Source organism: Aethalodelphis obliquidens, unplaced genomic scaffold, assembly GCF_003676395.1.
Source record: "Aethalodelphis obliquidens isolate GAN/ISIS:26980383/991018 unplaced genomic scaffold, ASM367639v1 scaffold36, whole genome shotgun sequence".
NCBI classification, from domain to species: Eukaryota; Metazoa; Chordata; class Mammalia; order Artiodactyla; family Delphinidae; genus Aethalodelphis; species Aethalodelphis obliquidens.
The window spans coordinates 10,557,458-10,572,011 of record NW_020837980.1 but is presented as its reverse complement, the minus strand read 5'-3'; the positions used below and the strand labels follow the sequence as shown (position 1 = coordinate 10,572,011).

The window sequence follows — 14,554 nt, the reverse complement described above, 5'->3', positions numbered from 1 at the left end:
CACACACACACACACACACACACACACACACACACACACACACACACCACAGCCCTGGGTGCTCTCCTCTACCGCAACATCTTATGAATGCTTACAACGGAAAATATTGCAACTGCAAATCCAAATCCCATGGCTTTCTGCCAGTGAGACATTAACCAAGTTGTCAACTGCCTCAGTTCCCCCATTACACAAAATGAGGATAATGGCTTTTCCTCTCCAATAAGGTGGTTGCAAGGATTAAAGTAAGAAATGTATAAAAAGTCCCTACCTTGACGCCTCATACATAGTAAAAGCTCAAATATGTCACATATCAGAAATATCATATAAATATAACTAAATATATATCTATTACTTCTGACCATCCCAAATGAGTCTATAGCTTCCATTAGATTTTCTTTTATTACTGAGTCCTAAGTGCTCCTGTCCACCCACGTCTTGACTCCACAGCAGGGAACCTCTAAGTTTTTCTTACTTCAGCAAACCAAAGCATCGTTTTTTTGCCGGTAGACATCTTACAAATATTAAGGTCTCGGCCATTCCCCAACTATTAAAATTTCCCTACAAATTTCCCCCAGGACATGGACTTGTCTGAGCACCGACTCAGCTGATCAGCACAAGTTCCTTGATGTCGTCTCGTATTTACCCTGTATTTGACTCCTACCACATCAGGGCATCCCAGGCAGAAACCTGTCTCAGTTGATCTGGAATCTTCCTTCCACCTGTTCTTTGGTAACAAGATTCTGGTTCTTCTGGCAGCTCCCCACAGATTAATGTCAGCCAGTTGAGTGCCCATTGGGAACAAACACAACAGGCATGGTGGGGAGCCTGGGGGAAGCCAAGTCACAGAGCCTACTTAAGGCATCTCTAGTCTAGTGGTCGCACCATATCCCAAGAGGTTTCCGAAGACCATGTCGGGGAGCGAGCTTATTAACCGCCAGGCTCATCCGGCCATGGTGCCGACTGTGCTCCTGTGATTTAACTGATCTTCGCAAAGATGGAAAGGACTCCCAGGATAAAACACAGACTAGAATTTGGGCATCTGTCTCTCTTTTTTTTTTGATGAATGTAATTTTTTTTTTTTTTTTTTAGTTTTTATTGGAGTCTAGTTGATTTACAATGTTGTGTTAGTTTCAGGTGTACAGCAAAGTGAATCAGTTATACACACACACACACACACACATATATAAATATCCATATATATATATATATATATATATATATATATATATATATATATACATCTCCATTCTTTTTCAGATTCTTTTCCCATATAGGTTATTAGAGAACATTGAGTAGAGTTCCCTGTGCTATACAGTAGGTCCTTGTTAGTTACCTATTTTTTTTTTTTTTTTTTGGTACGCGGGCCTCTCACTGTTGTGGCCTCTCCCGTTGCGGAGCACAGGCTCCAGACGCGCAGGCTCAGCGGCCACGGCTCACGGGTCTAGCCGCTCCGCGGCATATGGGATCTTCCCAGACCGGGGCACGAACCCGTGTCTCCTGCATCGGCAGGCGGACTCTCAACCACTGCGCCACCAGGGAAGCCCTAGTTATCTATTTTATATATTGCAGTGTGTATATGTTAATCCCAATCTCCTAATTTATCACTTCCCCTTTGATCCTGATGGCCCTTCATAACATTTGAGAATCAACCACATTATATTAAACCTGTAAACTCTGAATATTGCCGGAAAGTGCGGTTAACCTGTTTTGTCATCGTTAAATGAAACTAGTTGGTATTCCTGAAAAAATACTTTTTCTGTGCATTCCTCGTAGACTGATCCATGGCTCATATGTCTGGGTCCACTTCATACCTCCTATCACAAAACAAAAGCTCAGAGAAACACCTCCGGACACTAACTGCCAAATCCTGCAATAGAGGGAAATGCTTAAAACAATAAAGATAATATTTTATACATTCATTTCTGGAAAATAATGACATTGTGTGCTGGTGTAAATGTCTGTTCTTCTGGGTAAACTTTCTCTTCAAGTCCAAATTTCTATGATACTTCCCTGTAGCTCTTCTCTTCGAAAAAAAGCACACTATAATTCTAGCTCCGCAACTCCTAAATTGATAATTACATAGATTTACATAAAAGGCACATTTAATACAGTCAAACTGTTTCCAATTAGGCATATTGTGTAAAAGTGTTTCAAACTCTGCATTAACGCTTGTTGGCTCAATGAACGGATATTAATGGCTGAAGTGTCTTAATAACTATACTCGTGATCCTAGAAGATATGATCACAGAATTGATGAGGAATGAATATTCTTTGAAGTGGGGAGTGGAGGTGGGTGGGTGATGTGGGTCTGGAGAGGAATCTTTAAATAGAATAAATTCTAAACTTCCTTTTTAAGTTGTATGTACACTTAAATATGTAAAACACATATAATTGAGAATAATTCAAAGGCATCAAAATTATGTTGTCCTCACTCATATTCCTGAGCCACCCAGTTCCTCTCCAGAACACAGTTATCTCTGTCTTGCACAACTCCCAGATACATTTTATTCAACAATTTTATTTCTTAAAGTATTGCTTTTGGTTACAGAGCAAATGTTTACTTTGAAAAACGGGGAGTTGACTTCTAGCATTACAAGACGTATTTGAAAATGTCCAAGCAAAGGAAATTATGGCATTGTTATATCCTAATTCTGGAAAACATCTTGAACTGTAACTGGGTATACCACTGTGTACAGGTAAGGCTGTTTTGGGATCTCATCTTTCAATGTAACTGTCCATGGACCCTATAGTCCAGGAACACACTATGTGCTTTCCAATCACATTTACTCACTAAATGTTTAATTTTGAACATATGATATTACCTCCATTTCCTCAGGGTGCCCCCAAAATGTGTATTAAGCAACCGTGCATAAATAGATACATAAATGGTCAAATAAGAATACTTTATAAACAATTTATCAACATTTAATTACTCCCACATTGTAAACCCTTAATAAGGCTTTTTAAAAATTCAAAGGTGTTATGATAATGGCGTCATTCTTGAAACTGAATCAAAGGCACATGCACATCTAGTTTTGATGCGACCTTCTTTGAATTTTTTTCAGTCCTCACCTCCCTCATCATTCCATGAACATCTGTTTAATCCTGTGCTGTGCACCCTGATCACAAGCACTCATTAATTCTGAACTTGAATATATCAGTATTGATCGTATACAACACAAATGTAGTCTTGCTTATTTGTAATAAATAATATAGGTAACCCCCTAAGATGCTTAGGCCTGATCTCGTGCACATTAAGTTTAAAATATCCATCTTCCTAAATGTAGTGACAAACACACGCCCACTCAGGAATACTAAAAAAATACATTTATTGTACTAATGCCTCCTTCCACATTGCACTCAGACCTCTTGGAATCACTTAACTTTCCTGAGTCTGTGAGTATAATATTTCCACTCTTTCTTCCTTACATAGTTTCTGGAAAAAGCAAATCAACTTATACTCGAGAGCAATATGAAAATTTAAACTAGACTACATGAATGTGTTACCGTGGTGTGATAGTCACATCATCACAGAATCAGAGTTTCTACAATGGAAAGGCTTGTGGTTTTGTCTGCAGCCACCTCCTCACATAGATTAGAAAGCTGAGCTGCAGCAAAGGTACAATGGTGCACTGCGGGTCACACAGTGAGTCTGCAGCAAGGGCTGGTCCTCCAACCTCCCTGTTTTCTTTGCTGGCCCTTCAGCCTCCACCTAACACCAATGTATTAGCGGGGGTACCTCTGCTCTTCAGGTAACTGTCCCCACTTCTACAGCTTAAATCCCATCTCAGCACACTCTCCCCATGGCTCACAACCCTGTGGCAGCACTTGGTGTCCTTCCTACATTAGAGCTTGGCCAGGGTGGCCTGTGTCCAGAATGGAATGGAGAGAGGGCTCTGCCCAGATGCCACTTGCCCTCAGAAGGTCCCCACTCACTCATCATCTGCTTCTGAATCACCCCAGTCACAGCACTGGCACATCTCCAGGTTTTAAGTCCATGAGGGGAATTGTTCAACATACCATTCCCAACCCCAGTGAAGACCGGATACAAAGTAGGTGCTCACCAAACTGACGTCGACTTGAATTAAGAGAACTACATTTTTATTGTCTCCATGTTTCTATGGTTTGTATATATCACAAAAAATAAGAATGGCAATGGAGAGGAAAACAGAGTCTTACACTGGAAAAACTAGGGCAGGGCAACTCCATAAAGGAAAGAGAGATAGAAAAGGACCCCACTCCCACGCTGCAGCAGGCTTCACCAGTGAGATAAAGTCTTTCAAGGAGCCCAACCCTTGCTCTCTGAGAGGGAACTTGACCCTCCCCTGAGTACACAGCTTCCTTGAAACACTCTCAGACAGGCTTTACTCTCCCCTACTCCACTTAGCTCAGAGTCCAGAGGTGGTTCAGTGTTCTCTCAGCTAACTTTTGCTACTTCTAGATCATTATCTATTTATCCTTAAAAATGAACACAGGGGGCTTCCCTGGTGGCGCAGTGGTTGGGAGTCCGCCTGCCGATGCAGGGGACATGGGTTCGTGCCCCGGTCCGGGAAGATCCCACATGCCGCTGAGTGGCTGGGCCCGTGAGCCATGGCCGCTGAGCCTGCGCGTCCGGAGCCTGTGCTCCGCAACGGGAGAGGCCACAGCAGTGAGAGGCCCGCTTACTGCAAAAAACAAACAAAAAAAAAAGAACACAAAACACAACCGCCACCCCCCTTCAGCTTTCTGCCCTCTTTGTTGCTGGAGACCTCAGCCTTCCTGGCCCCAGAGCGTTTTGGCCCCTGGTTCATAGTCATTTCCACTTCACTGAGACTTCGGGGCGCACCTGAAAGACCCTCCCCAGAACAGCCTCCAGGTTCCTACACCTCTTCAGTAACAAATGTCCTTTTTTTCTACAACACGTCTGCTCAGCCCCCAGAGAAGGTGAAGTCACATTCTCCAGTGGGACATTCTTTGACATTAGCTCTCTTTATCCCACCTTCTCTCATCTTTCCCGCCACCGCCCCCTCCAGCTCTGAAGAACCCCATCATTTGGTCCCACTGGCCCCCTTCCTTTCTCCTTCACACCTCTCAGGGCCCACTTCCCATCCAGCCGAGACTTCAAAGTGTGTCACTTCACACTCTCTCTAGCCAGGACCCTCCATGCTATCCCTTCCCACCCTTCTCTCCTCTCCACCAGACAATCCCAAGCCTGTGACTATCCAATCACTCACTATCTTCCCTGCTGGTCAAAATTACCCAAGGGTGCATGTTGGTGCCATTTCAGTGTCATGGTCTCTACTCTTGGCTGGATGTGTCCTAGCAGCTCCTTTACACACCCCTGCAGGATCACGTCACCACTCTGCTCAGTCTCCTTACCAAGCTTCCTCTTCGCTCGAAATGTAATCCCCCTCCTTCCTCCCAGTTTTCTTAGTGCTGCCCAGATCCAACCCCTCTTCAAATCCTACTCACTACTTCCAAATGCTTTTGTGAAAAACAAAGCAGCAGAGTGTGTAGAATGAAATGAATTAATGAAAATGTTTATTCATAGAGAGTTTGTCTTAAGAACAAGTCTTAAAGTTGGAGTCATCCAACTGTACCGTCTAAAATTGAATGAGTGGGGCTTTCCTGGTGGCGCAGTGGTTGGGAGTCCGCCTGCCGATGCAGGGGACACGGGTTCGTGCCCCGGTCCGGGAGGATCCCGCATGCCGCGGAGCGGCTGGGCCCGTAAGCCATGGCCGCTGAGCCTGCGCGTCCGGAGCCTGTGCTCCGCAACGGGAGAGGCCACAACAGTGAGAAGCCCGCGTACCGCAAAAAAATAAATAAAAACTAAAATAAAATAAAGTAAAATAAAATTGAATGAGTGTTTCCACTCTGGGGGTCTCCCCACGACCTCTGAAGCTCTCCCAGCTTTGCACTTTCTTGGGGCCCGTTCCCTGGCTCCCCTGGCCTATCTCCTCAACTCACTTCTATGTGAACTTGAAGGGACGGCTGAAGAGCAGCTACCTCTGATTAATCACCAGTGACTGGTTTCCAAAGGCCCCGGGGCTGGCAGGAGGGGTGGGGGAGAAGAGAGGAGGCAGAAGCCGCGCTGTGGGAGCTCTCTTACCGCATGACAAAATTTGCTTCATCTATTTGACGGCCACAGTCACTCTTCTTCAGAATCCCACCATTTCCCACCACCGCGCATTTCTTCAAGGGCAGCTGGAATGGGGTTGCCTAGCAACAGAAAACAAGGCGGGTTTTCACTGCAAAGAACACACAACCACTCACAAAATCATTGTTTACAGCAGACCCGGCCAGAGAATTTGGCTGAAGACGGGGCAGAGGGAAAAGCGCATGTAGAAAGAAAGATGCCAGAAAGTTTGCAAGGAACAAACAAGCCTATTCCTTTGAAATAAACGGGTTTTTTTTAGCTCCCTTAAGTGTATTTCAATATAACATTTTTTGGTATCAAACTGGCCGTGCACACAGTGGGGAGTGACTGCTAAAGAAAATGGAAAAATCCCCACTAAACATTCTTAGGATTCTTTTTAAAGGCATTAAGCTGGGAACAAACTCAAATGAATTCTATTCCCCTGTTTGGATGCAATTTCATTCATTCATACAATCAGTCATTCACTCAACGTTGCTGGTGCTTCCTATGCTAATTTTTGGGGATAAACAGAAGACAGAGAAACCACAGGTCTCAGAATTCACAGTTTGGGATGTGAGGAGAGTGTGAACACAGAAACTTATGTAACAGACCCTACTGTAATGCTGAACTTGTTGTAGAAGAGGTATGTTTCACATGCTGTGGAGAATCCAGAGAGGGGCAAGAAGACACGTCTGTCAAGCTGATTCAGGGAACGCTTTCTTACTCGAGATGAATCTTTAAGGATGAGTAAGATTTTGCCAGGTAGAGGGAGCAGCATAAACAGAGGCACAGAAGTACGCTGAGAGCAAACGCTGTGTTTATGAGCACATGAACACTCTGGGCGGGTCTGTCTAGAACTTAGGAGGCACTAAGGGACAAGTGACGTGTGTCCATCCAGACAGCATATGACTTTCTGCAGACATTGAACTGGACTGCAAAGAAAATGTTCCGTGTACCTGAACGTTCCCTGGGGTGCTATTTATAGTACCAGGGAATATCAAAACCCAGCACTAGCCCCTGGAAGTGAAATGCGACATTCGGTCTCTTTTAGCTGGGTCAGCAGGAACCACCAGACACGGCATTTCCTGCTTGCTGAAACCGAGCACAGCGGTTGGTGTTCTCTGGGGGAACACCTTACATCTGCATAACTGGGACATACAATAACCACGCCGATATTAAGTCAGCCATCCTTGATGAATCTGAAGGGCATAATATGGATTACACCAAAAGAATAAATGAATACCCGAATATATGCACATTAATTAATTAAAGCAGAAAAATGAAATTCCAGGGGTGTGAGTGATCACTGGTAGGTGAGGGGCACTCACTGTAGCACAAGAAGGGAATCGCACTTCCTTGATTTCTATTTTGTAAAAGGACTAGCCAGAGCTATGACAATATAGCTGATGAAGATACAGTACTGAAACTGTAGCGTCTAAGCATTTGCAGATGGGAAAGACTTCCCTTCGTAACACTACAGCAGAGACTGTCCAGTGACCTCTAGATCAGGATACAGAGAGGAGTGTCAGGCAAAGGCCAGCATCCCAACACGCCCAGGATAACCCAGGATGACACGTGGCATTTTTCTCAGTCACTCCTGGGAGGCAGTTTTGAAATCAACAAACACATGGGCTAGATCTGTAATTTTTTAGATGTAGATTTAAGTCTTTATGCTCAAATTAACTGTTCTTTTATTCCACGAGTATTTATTAAACACCTACTATGTCCCAGGCACTGTCCTGGGTGACAGGGACATAATAATCCCTGTTCACAAGGAGCTTACATCCTAGCGGGGAAATGGATGATAAATAAGACAAATGAGTAAATAAACAGAGTATCAGATGGTGACATGGGCTGTGGAGAGAAAGAAAATCATTGGCATGAGAAGATGAGGAAATACTTTTGAAGAGGACTTGCCATTGAAATAGGGTGGTCAGGAGACATGGAAGCAAATCCCTGAAGGACAGGGGGTAGTGAACCTTACAGGTACCTGTGGGAACCACCGGGAGGGGACACTCCTGGGGTGTGAAATGAAGAGGAAAGAGCCCAGTGTGTCTGGAGATGAGTAAGCAAGGGACAGAGGAGGAGGGGAGATTAGGTAGGAGTAGGGTGAGCAAAGGAGTGATGCTATAACATGTTTTGGAACAATCACTCTGCTGCTGTGTGAATAGGCTGTAAGATGTCATGCACAGAAAGAAAGAGACCAGTCTCCTGAAACAGCAGACTAGAGATTTTGGTGGCCTGGGCTAGAGTGAGAGCAGTGGGGGTGGTCAGAAGTAATCTGATTCTGGAGATGTTTTGGAGGAAGAGCTGACCGGATTTGCTGATGCAATGGAAATAGGATAAGAGAAAAAGAGAGGAATCAAGAACGATGCCAAAGTCTGGGGCTTGGACAACTGTGAAGACGGACTTGCCATTTACTGAGACATGGAAGATGACAGAGAAGCAGGTTTTGGGGGGGGGGGGGGATAATTTGGGGGGGATAATCAATTTTAAATATGTCAAGTGTGAGATCCCCATTAGACATTTAAGTGGCAATGTCAAGCAGGCAGCTGAATATATGAGAATACAGTCGGGGAACTGGTCTCTCCTGGAGACAGAATGATGGAGGTGATCAGCATATAGGAGGTATTTAAAACCAGGGGACTAGCTGGTGAATGAGTGCAGACAGGAAAGAGAGGAGGTCTAAGAACTGAATTCTGGGAGGCTTCAACAAGAAGTCAGGAGACTGATGAGAAATCGGTAAAGGAGAGAGAAGGAGTGGCCAATGGAATGGGAGAGAAAAACAGGAAAGTAGAGTATCTTGCAAGCAAAGTTTAAAAAAAAAATATCTCAAGATACTCAAGAAGGATGGTGAAAAATTGCAGCAAACGCTATTGATAGATTGTGTAAGATAAGTGCGGAAAATTGCCACGGGACTTTGCAACATGGAGGTCACTGGTAACCTTCCTCAGGACAGACCTGTTTCAGGAGTGAGGATGGAAGCCTGATCTGAGTTCAGTGAGTTATACGACTATCTGTATACAGTTTATGTCAGAAGTGTGGGCTCACTCATGCTCTACTAATATTTAGTTCGATTTGTAAAAGCCAGCTTAACCCCCGCTCATTGTTGTTAAAGGAAAGTCCCTGGACCACATCGACTGACAATACCAGTTTTCCAAGCAAGAATCTGGGCACAGAACAAGCAGAGCTGGGAAGTGGCAGCAGCAGTAGCAGCATAAACCTGGGTACAAATACTACCTCCTAACTTCCAGATTGTGGGACCCGTGGGCGTTCCGCTTCCTGTCTCTAAAGAGGGATAATGCTGCCCAGGACTATATGAGATTATATGAGATGATGTACATAGAGCATCTCACTGAGCCACTAGCATGGTGGTCCTCCCATTATCCTTCCCCTCTTCTTTCATCTCTTTCCTCCTTCTAGCAGAGTCCACTGATTTGTTCAAGCCACAAAATCCTTAGATTCCATGCGTCTGGGAGAAACATGGTAAGATAGTGATTTATCACACTCTATCTTAACAACTGGAATAATTTTATTAGCAGAAAATTTACCTACTTTATATGGTATTTACCTGTTCTTACATTATATATACATATATGTCATATACAACATATGTGTATATATATGTTTTATACACACACACACACACACACACACACACACACACACACACCATTACACTTTTTTAAGCCTTTGAACAAAAGCCCAGTTGAGGAGGAAGCCATTTCTGACTTTGTGCTGGTAATATTTGCTTATTTCCTCTTCATTTGGTCAATGCTAGCCCTCACACAAGCAACTTCATTTCAATAACTGTTTCTCTGGTATCTGGGTGCATTATTCTGGGCATTGGTAATATGCCAGTGAACAAAGGAGCTCACCAAAGTTTTACAGAGAAGAAACTTAATTGAGAAAATACTGCGGAATTTTTTTAACTAATTGAGATAATACTATCATTATTCTATTCTAGGCACAAAATATTTTAATTTGGCAATGGTCGATGCTTACCAGAATGATCTGTGAACAAGGCGTCCTCCTTTTGGTGTATATTACATAGAAAGAATTTTGGTCATTCATTTCCACAGAAATATTATGATTCTGTCAAGGAGTATTTTTATTAAGGCACTAACTGCATCCTTTCTTTTCAAAGGTATCTCCTTGCACCCATGTAAGAAAATATCTGCTGGGTCTTAGAATATAGTACTATACTATAACACTCTTCCTGTTAACCTTAAAAAATACTAGTCTAAATGAAAGGATGGATTAGGCAGATTGACTACAGCCATGGTCTCAAAATATTGCTTGACCACCAATTCACCTTATAAATCATCGTCCAGGTTTTTTCACCTATCATTGTTCCATCTATTAATGGCCATCTTCTTAATGACTCTATTATATCAACCATCTGGATTCAGATTATGGTTTACCAGGCCCTGCAAACTCTCAGTGCCTCACTGGAAGTCAGGCATGATAATAACTATCCCATCTGTCTCCCAGTATGATTATGAGAATTAAAATCAGCTGTGTTGAACATTATCAGAAAACTCTGAAGTCCCGTATAAATATATGAGACTAGTACATTATTAAATACTAAAAGAATTAAATTATCTGGGGATAAATTATCATTACATTGCTAAAGCACTACTATTACATACAGTTTACCTTTGTGTGAGATACTTGCAATTTCAAAGGTTTACATAGATTTTGAACAGAATATTTTCTAATCATTGGCCCTTAGAGGGTATATCTACTACTCTGATCAATCAATGCATTTTTAAATGCACATTTTTATATGAATCAATCCAAGTATCATATCTTTTTTGCTCACTGTTCTATATGCAAACTAAGAACAGATCAGATAATCAACAATTTGTTCAATAATTATTTAATTTGCAGATTTCTATTGAGCATCCAATCTATCTTAAGCAGTGTCTGACCTAAAGGTATTTTCTTAATGTTATAATGGATATATTATTCGTTTATTTATTTTTAAAATTTATTGACATAGAGTTGATTTACAATATTGTGTTAATTTCTGCTGTACAGCAAAGTGATTCAGTTATACACATATATACATTCTTTTTTTATATTCTTTTCCATTGTGGTTTACCATGGGATACTGAATATAGTTCCCTATGCTATACAGTAGGGCTTTGTTCTTTATTCATTCTGTATATAATAGTTTGCATCTGCTAATCCCAAACTCCCAATCCACCCTTTCCCCACCCCCTTCCCCCTTGGCAACCGCAAGTCTGTTCTCTATGTCTGTGAGTCTGTTTCTGCTTTTGTTTTGAATTTTATTTTATTTTTTTTGTAAGGAGGCTCTTATTAGTTATCCATTTTATACATATTAGTGTATGTATGACAATCCCAATCTCCCAATTCATCACACCACCACCCCCCCACCCGGCTTTCCCCCCTTGGTGTCCATACGTTTGTTCTCTACATCTGTGTCTCTATTTCTGCCCTGCAAACCGTTCATCTCTACCATTTTTCTAGATTCCACATATATGTGTTAATATACGATATTTGTTTTTCTCTTTCTGACTTACTTCACTCTGTATGACAGAGTCTAGGACCATCCACGTCTCTACAAATGACCCAATTTCGTTCCTTCTTATGGCTGAGTAATATTCTATTGTATATATGTACCACAACTTCTTTATCCATTCATCTGTCGATGGGCATTTAGGTTGCTTCCATCACCTGGCTATTATAAACAGTGCTGCAATGAACATTGGGGTGCATGTGTCTTTTTGAATTATGGTTTTCTCGGGGTATATGCCCAGTAGTGGGACAGCTGGGTTATATGGTAATTCTATTTTTAGTTTTTTAAGGAACCTCCATACTGTTCTCCATAGTGGCTGTATCAATTTATATTCCCACCAGTAGTGTCAGAGGGTTCCCTTTTCTCCACACCCTCTCCAGCACTTGTTGTTTGTAGATTTTCTGATGATGCCCATGAGTCTGTTTCTGTTTTGTAGATAAGTTCATTTGTGTCATATTTTAGATTCCACATAAAGTGATAACATGTATGTGTCTTTGTCTGACTTACTTCTCTCAGTATGATAATTCTCTAGGTCCATCCATGTTGCTGCAAATGGCATTATTTCATTCTTTTTTATGGCTGAGCGGTATTCCATTCTATATATACACCACATCTTCTTTACCTATTCAACTGTTAATGGACATTTAGGTTGTTTCCATATCTTGGCTATTGTGAATAGTGCTGCTGTGAATATAGGGCTGCATGTATCTTTTTTATGTTTTGTCCAGATATATGCCCAAGAGTGGGATTGCTGGATCATATGGCAACTCTATTTTTAGTTTTTTGAGGAACGTCCATACTGTTTTCCATAGTGGCTGCACCAATTTACATTCCCACCAACAGTGTAGGAGGGTTCCCTTTTCTCCACACCCTCTCCAGCATTTGTTATTTGTAGACTTTTTTATGATGGCCATTCTGACTGGTGAGAGGTGATACTTCACTGTAGTTTTGATTTGCCTTTCTCTAATACAGTAAGTCCCCTACATACGAACCTTCAAATTGTGAACTTTCAAAGACGCGAACATGCGTTCGCACGTCCAATCACATAAGTTAGTTCACGTGTCTGGTGTACATTGTCACGTACGTGCATCCTTTACGAGTGGTTGTGCTTTTGTGTACTTTACTGTATTGTACTGTATAGAGCACAGTAGTACAGTACCTTTATTTCAAGCCCAGGATGTCTGGCAGCAGGCGTAAAAGCAGTGGTGATGTAGCTAGTGCTGCTAAGAAGCACCAAGAGATAACGATGGAAACAGAAGTGACAATAATTGAGAGGGTAGAGTGACAAGAGGAAGAAGAAGTAACTGAAGAACCGAAGAGATTCACGATGCAGGAAACGGCAAGGGGATTTTCTTTATTTGAGGAGGCACTGTTAGTATTTGAAGCACAGGACTGGAACATAGAATGGTACACGAAGGTTGCAGCAGCCGTTCAGAATGCAATCCAGTGCTACCGTGTCATCTATGATGAGAAAAAAACAGCTACTACCCAGACATCACTAGATCGTTTTTTCAAGAGGGTAGATAGAATTGAATCCAGCAAGGAACCAGAACCTGTGTCATGAACGTCAGGCGTGAGTGAAATTGCAGCCTGCCCTCCATCCCCTGTTGCTGACGATCCTTCAGCTCTACCATCTCCCACGTCCTCTCGCTCCTCCAGTCAGTAACGCTTCTTGCCTGTTCACTCGATGCCAGCCCGTATACCAGCTACTGTTCTGTACTACTGTACTTTTCAAGGTACGGTACTGTAAGATTAAAAATGTTTTATTTTTCGTGTTTGTTTTTTATGTATTACTTGTGTGAAAAGTATTATGAACCTATTATAGTAGAGTACTACTTAGCCGATTGTGTTAGTTGGGTACCTAGGCTAACTTTATTGGACTTACGAACAAATTGGACTTACGAATGAGCTCTCAGAATGGAACTCGTTCATAGGGGACTTACTGTAATTAGCGATGTTGAACATCTTTTCATGTGCCTCTTGGCCATCTGTATGTCTTCTCTGGAGAAATGTCTATTTAGGTCTTCTGCCATAATGGATATATAATCTCCAAACTTCAAGAACAAACATGAGACCCACCACTCTCTAAACATGAGCCGATTAACGAAGCCATTCAGAATCTTGCTTCTGAGACACCCTTACCCTTATTATGGTCCACAGCCTGCACTGCCTGTGCCTCTTCTTAAATAGCCCTGATGCCTGACTTCCCTTTTCATTCAACAATTATTTGTTGAGCCCTGATATGCGCCAGGAGCTGCTGTGGATGCTGGAAATGTACTGGGGAACAAAATAGACAGATACTCTGCTCCCGGAAGCAGGAAAAACAGAGTTTAACAAATAGGAAAGTACAGAATGCTATAAGGTTAGGAAAAATCTCTCTGAGGAACTGACACTGGGACCTGAGATCTGAAGTTTTTAGGCATAAGAAAGGTAGTTGAGATTTCGGCCTAATAGATCATCTTAGGAAGATTGAGGAAAAAAAGACAAAAATTAGAGTCTTTGATGTTTTATGGAACGAATGAAAGTGAAAAGACTTGTTACAGGTTGGAAGACTTTTTCAGAAACAAACTACAAATGCCAACTGTGAAAATATTCCTGGCTGAGAATATGCCTTGAAGAAGGCTATTAAAAACTGAAGAACTTAAACCCTGTTCTTTCTGTCTTATGTAAATAGCTCCAAAGCGTCCCAGAATGGCTCTCATAATTAAGTGAATAAAGACCTATTTACCAAGTCATTTCCAAAGCCAAACACCTCACTTCCTTTTCCTTTTCATGGGCAATCCACACAAGACAACAAAGTAGTAAGACCCAGTGACCTTGATCACCTACTCATCTTCCATCACATAGACATAACTAGATGTCCTCAATGATAGTTACACTACCTCTATGAGCGA

At 42.2% G+C, this 14,554-nt stretch overlaps 1 protein-coding gene across 4 annotated transcripts in view; it reads right to left on the bottom strand.

Annotated features, from left to right (window-relative positions):
* The window catches only part of ST8SIA1 (ST8 alpha-N-acetyl-neuraminide alpha-2,8-sialyltransferase 1), a 149,971-nt gene that overhangs the window by 54,381 nt on the left and 81,036 nt on the right, over positions 1–14,554 (bottom strand). For all 4 annotated transcript variants that reach the window (XM_027129442.1, XM_027129446.1, XM_027129445.1 and 1 more), the window contains exon 3: positions 6,089–6,198. In XM_027129442.1, coding sequence (XP_026985243.1) covers positions 6,089–6,198 — 110 coding nt within the window. The remainder of the gene's footprint in view (positions 1–6,088; positions 6,199–14,554) is intronic.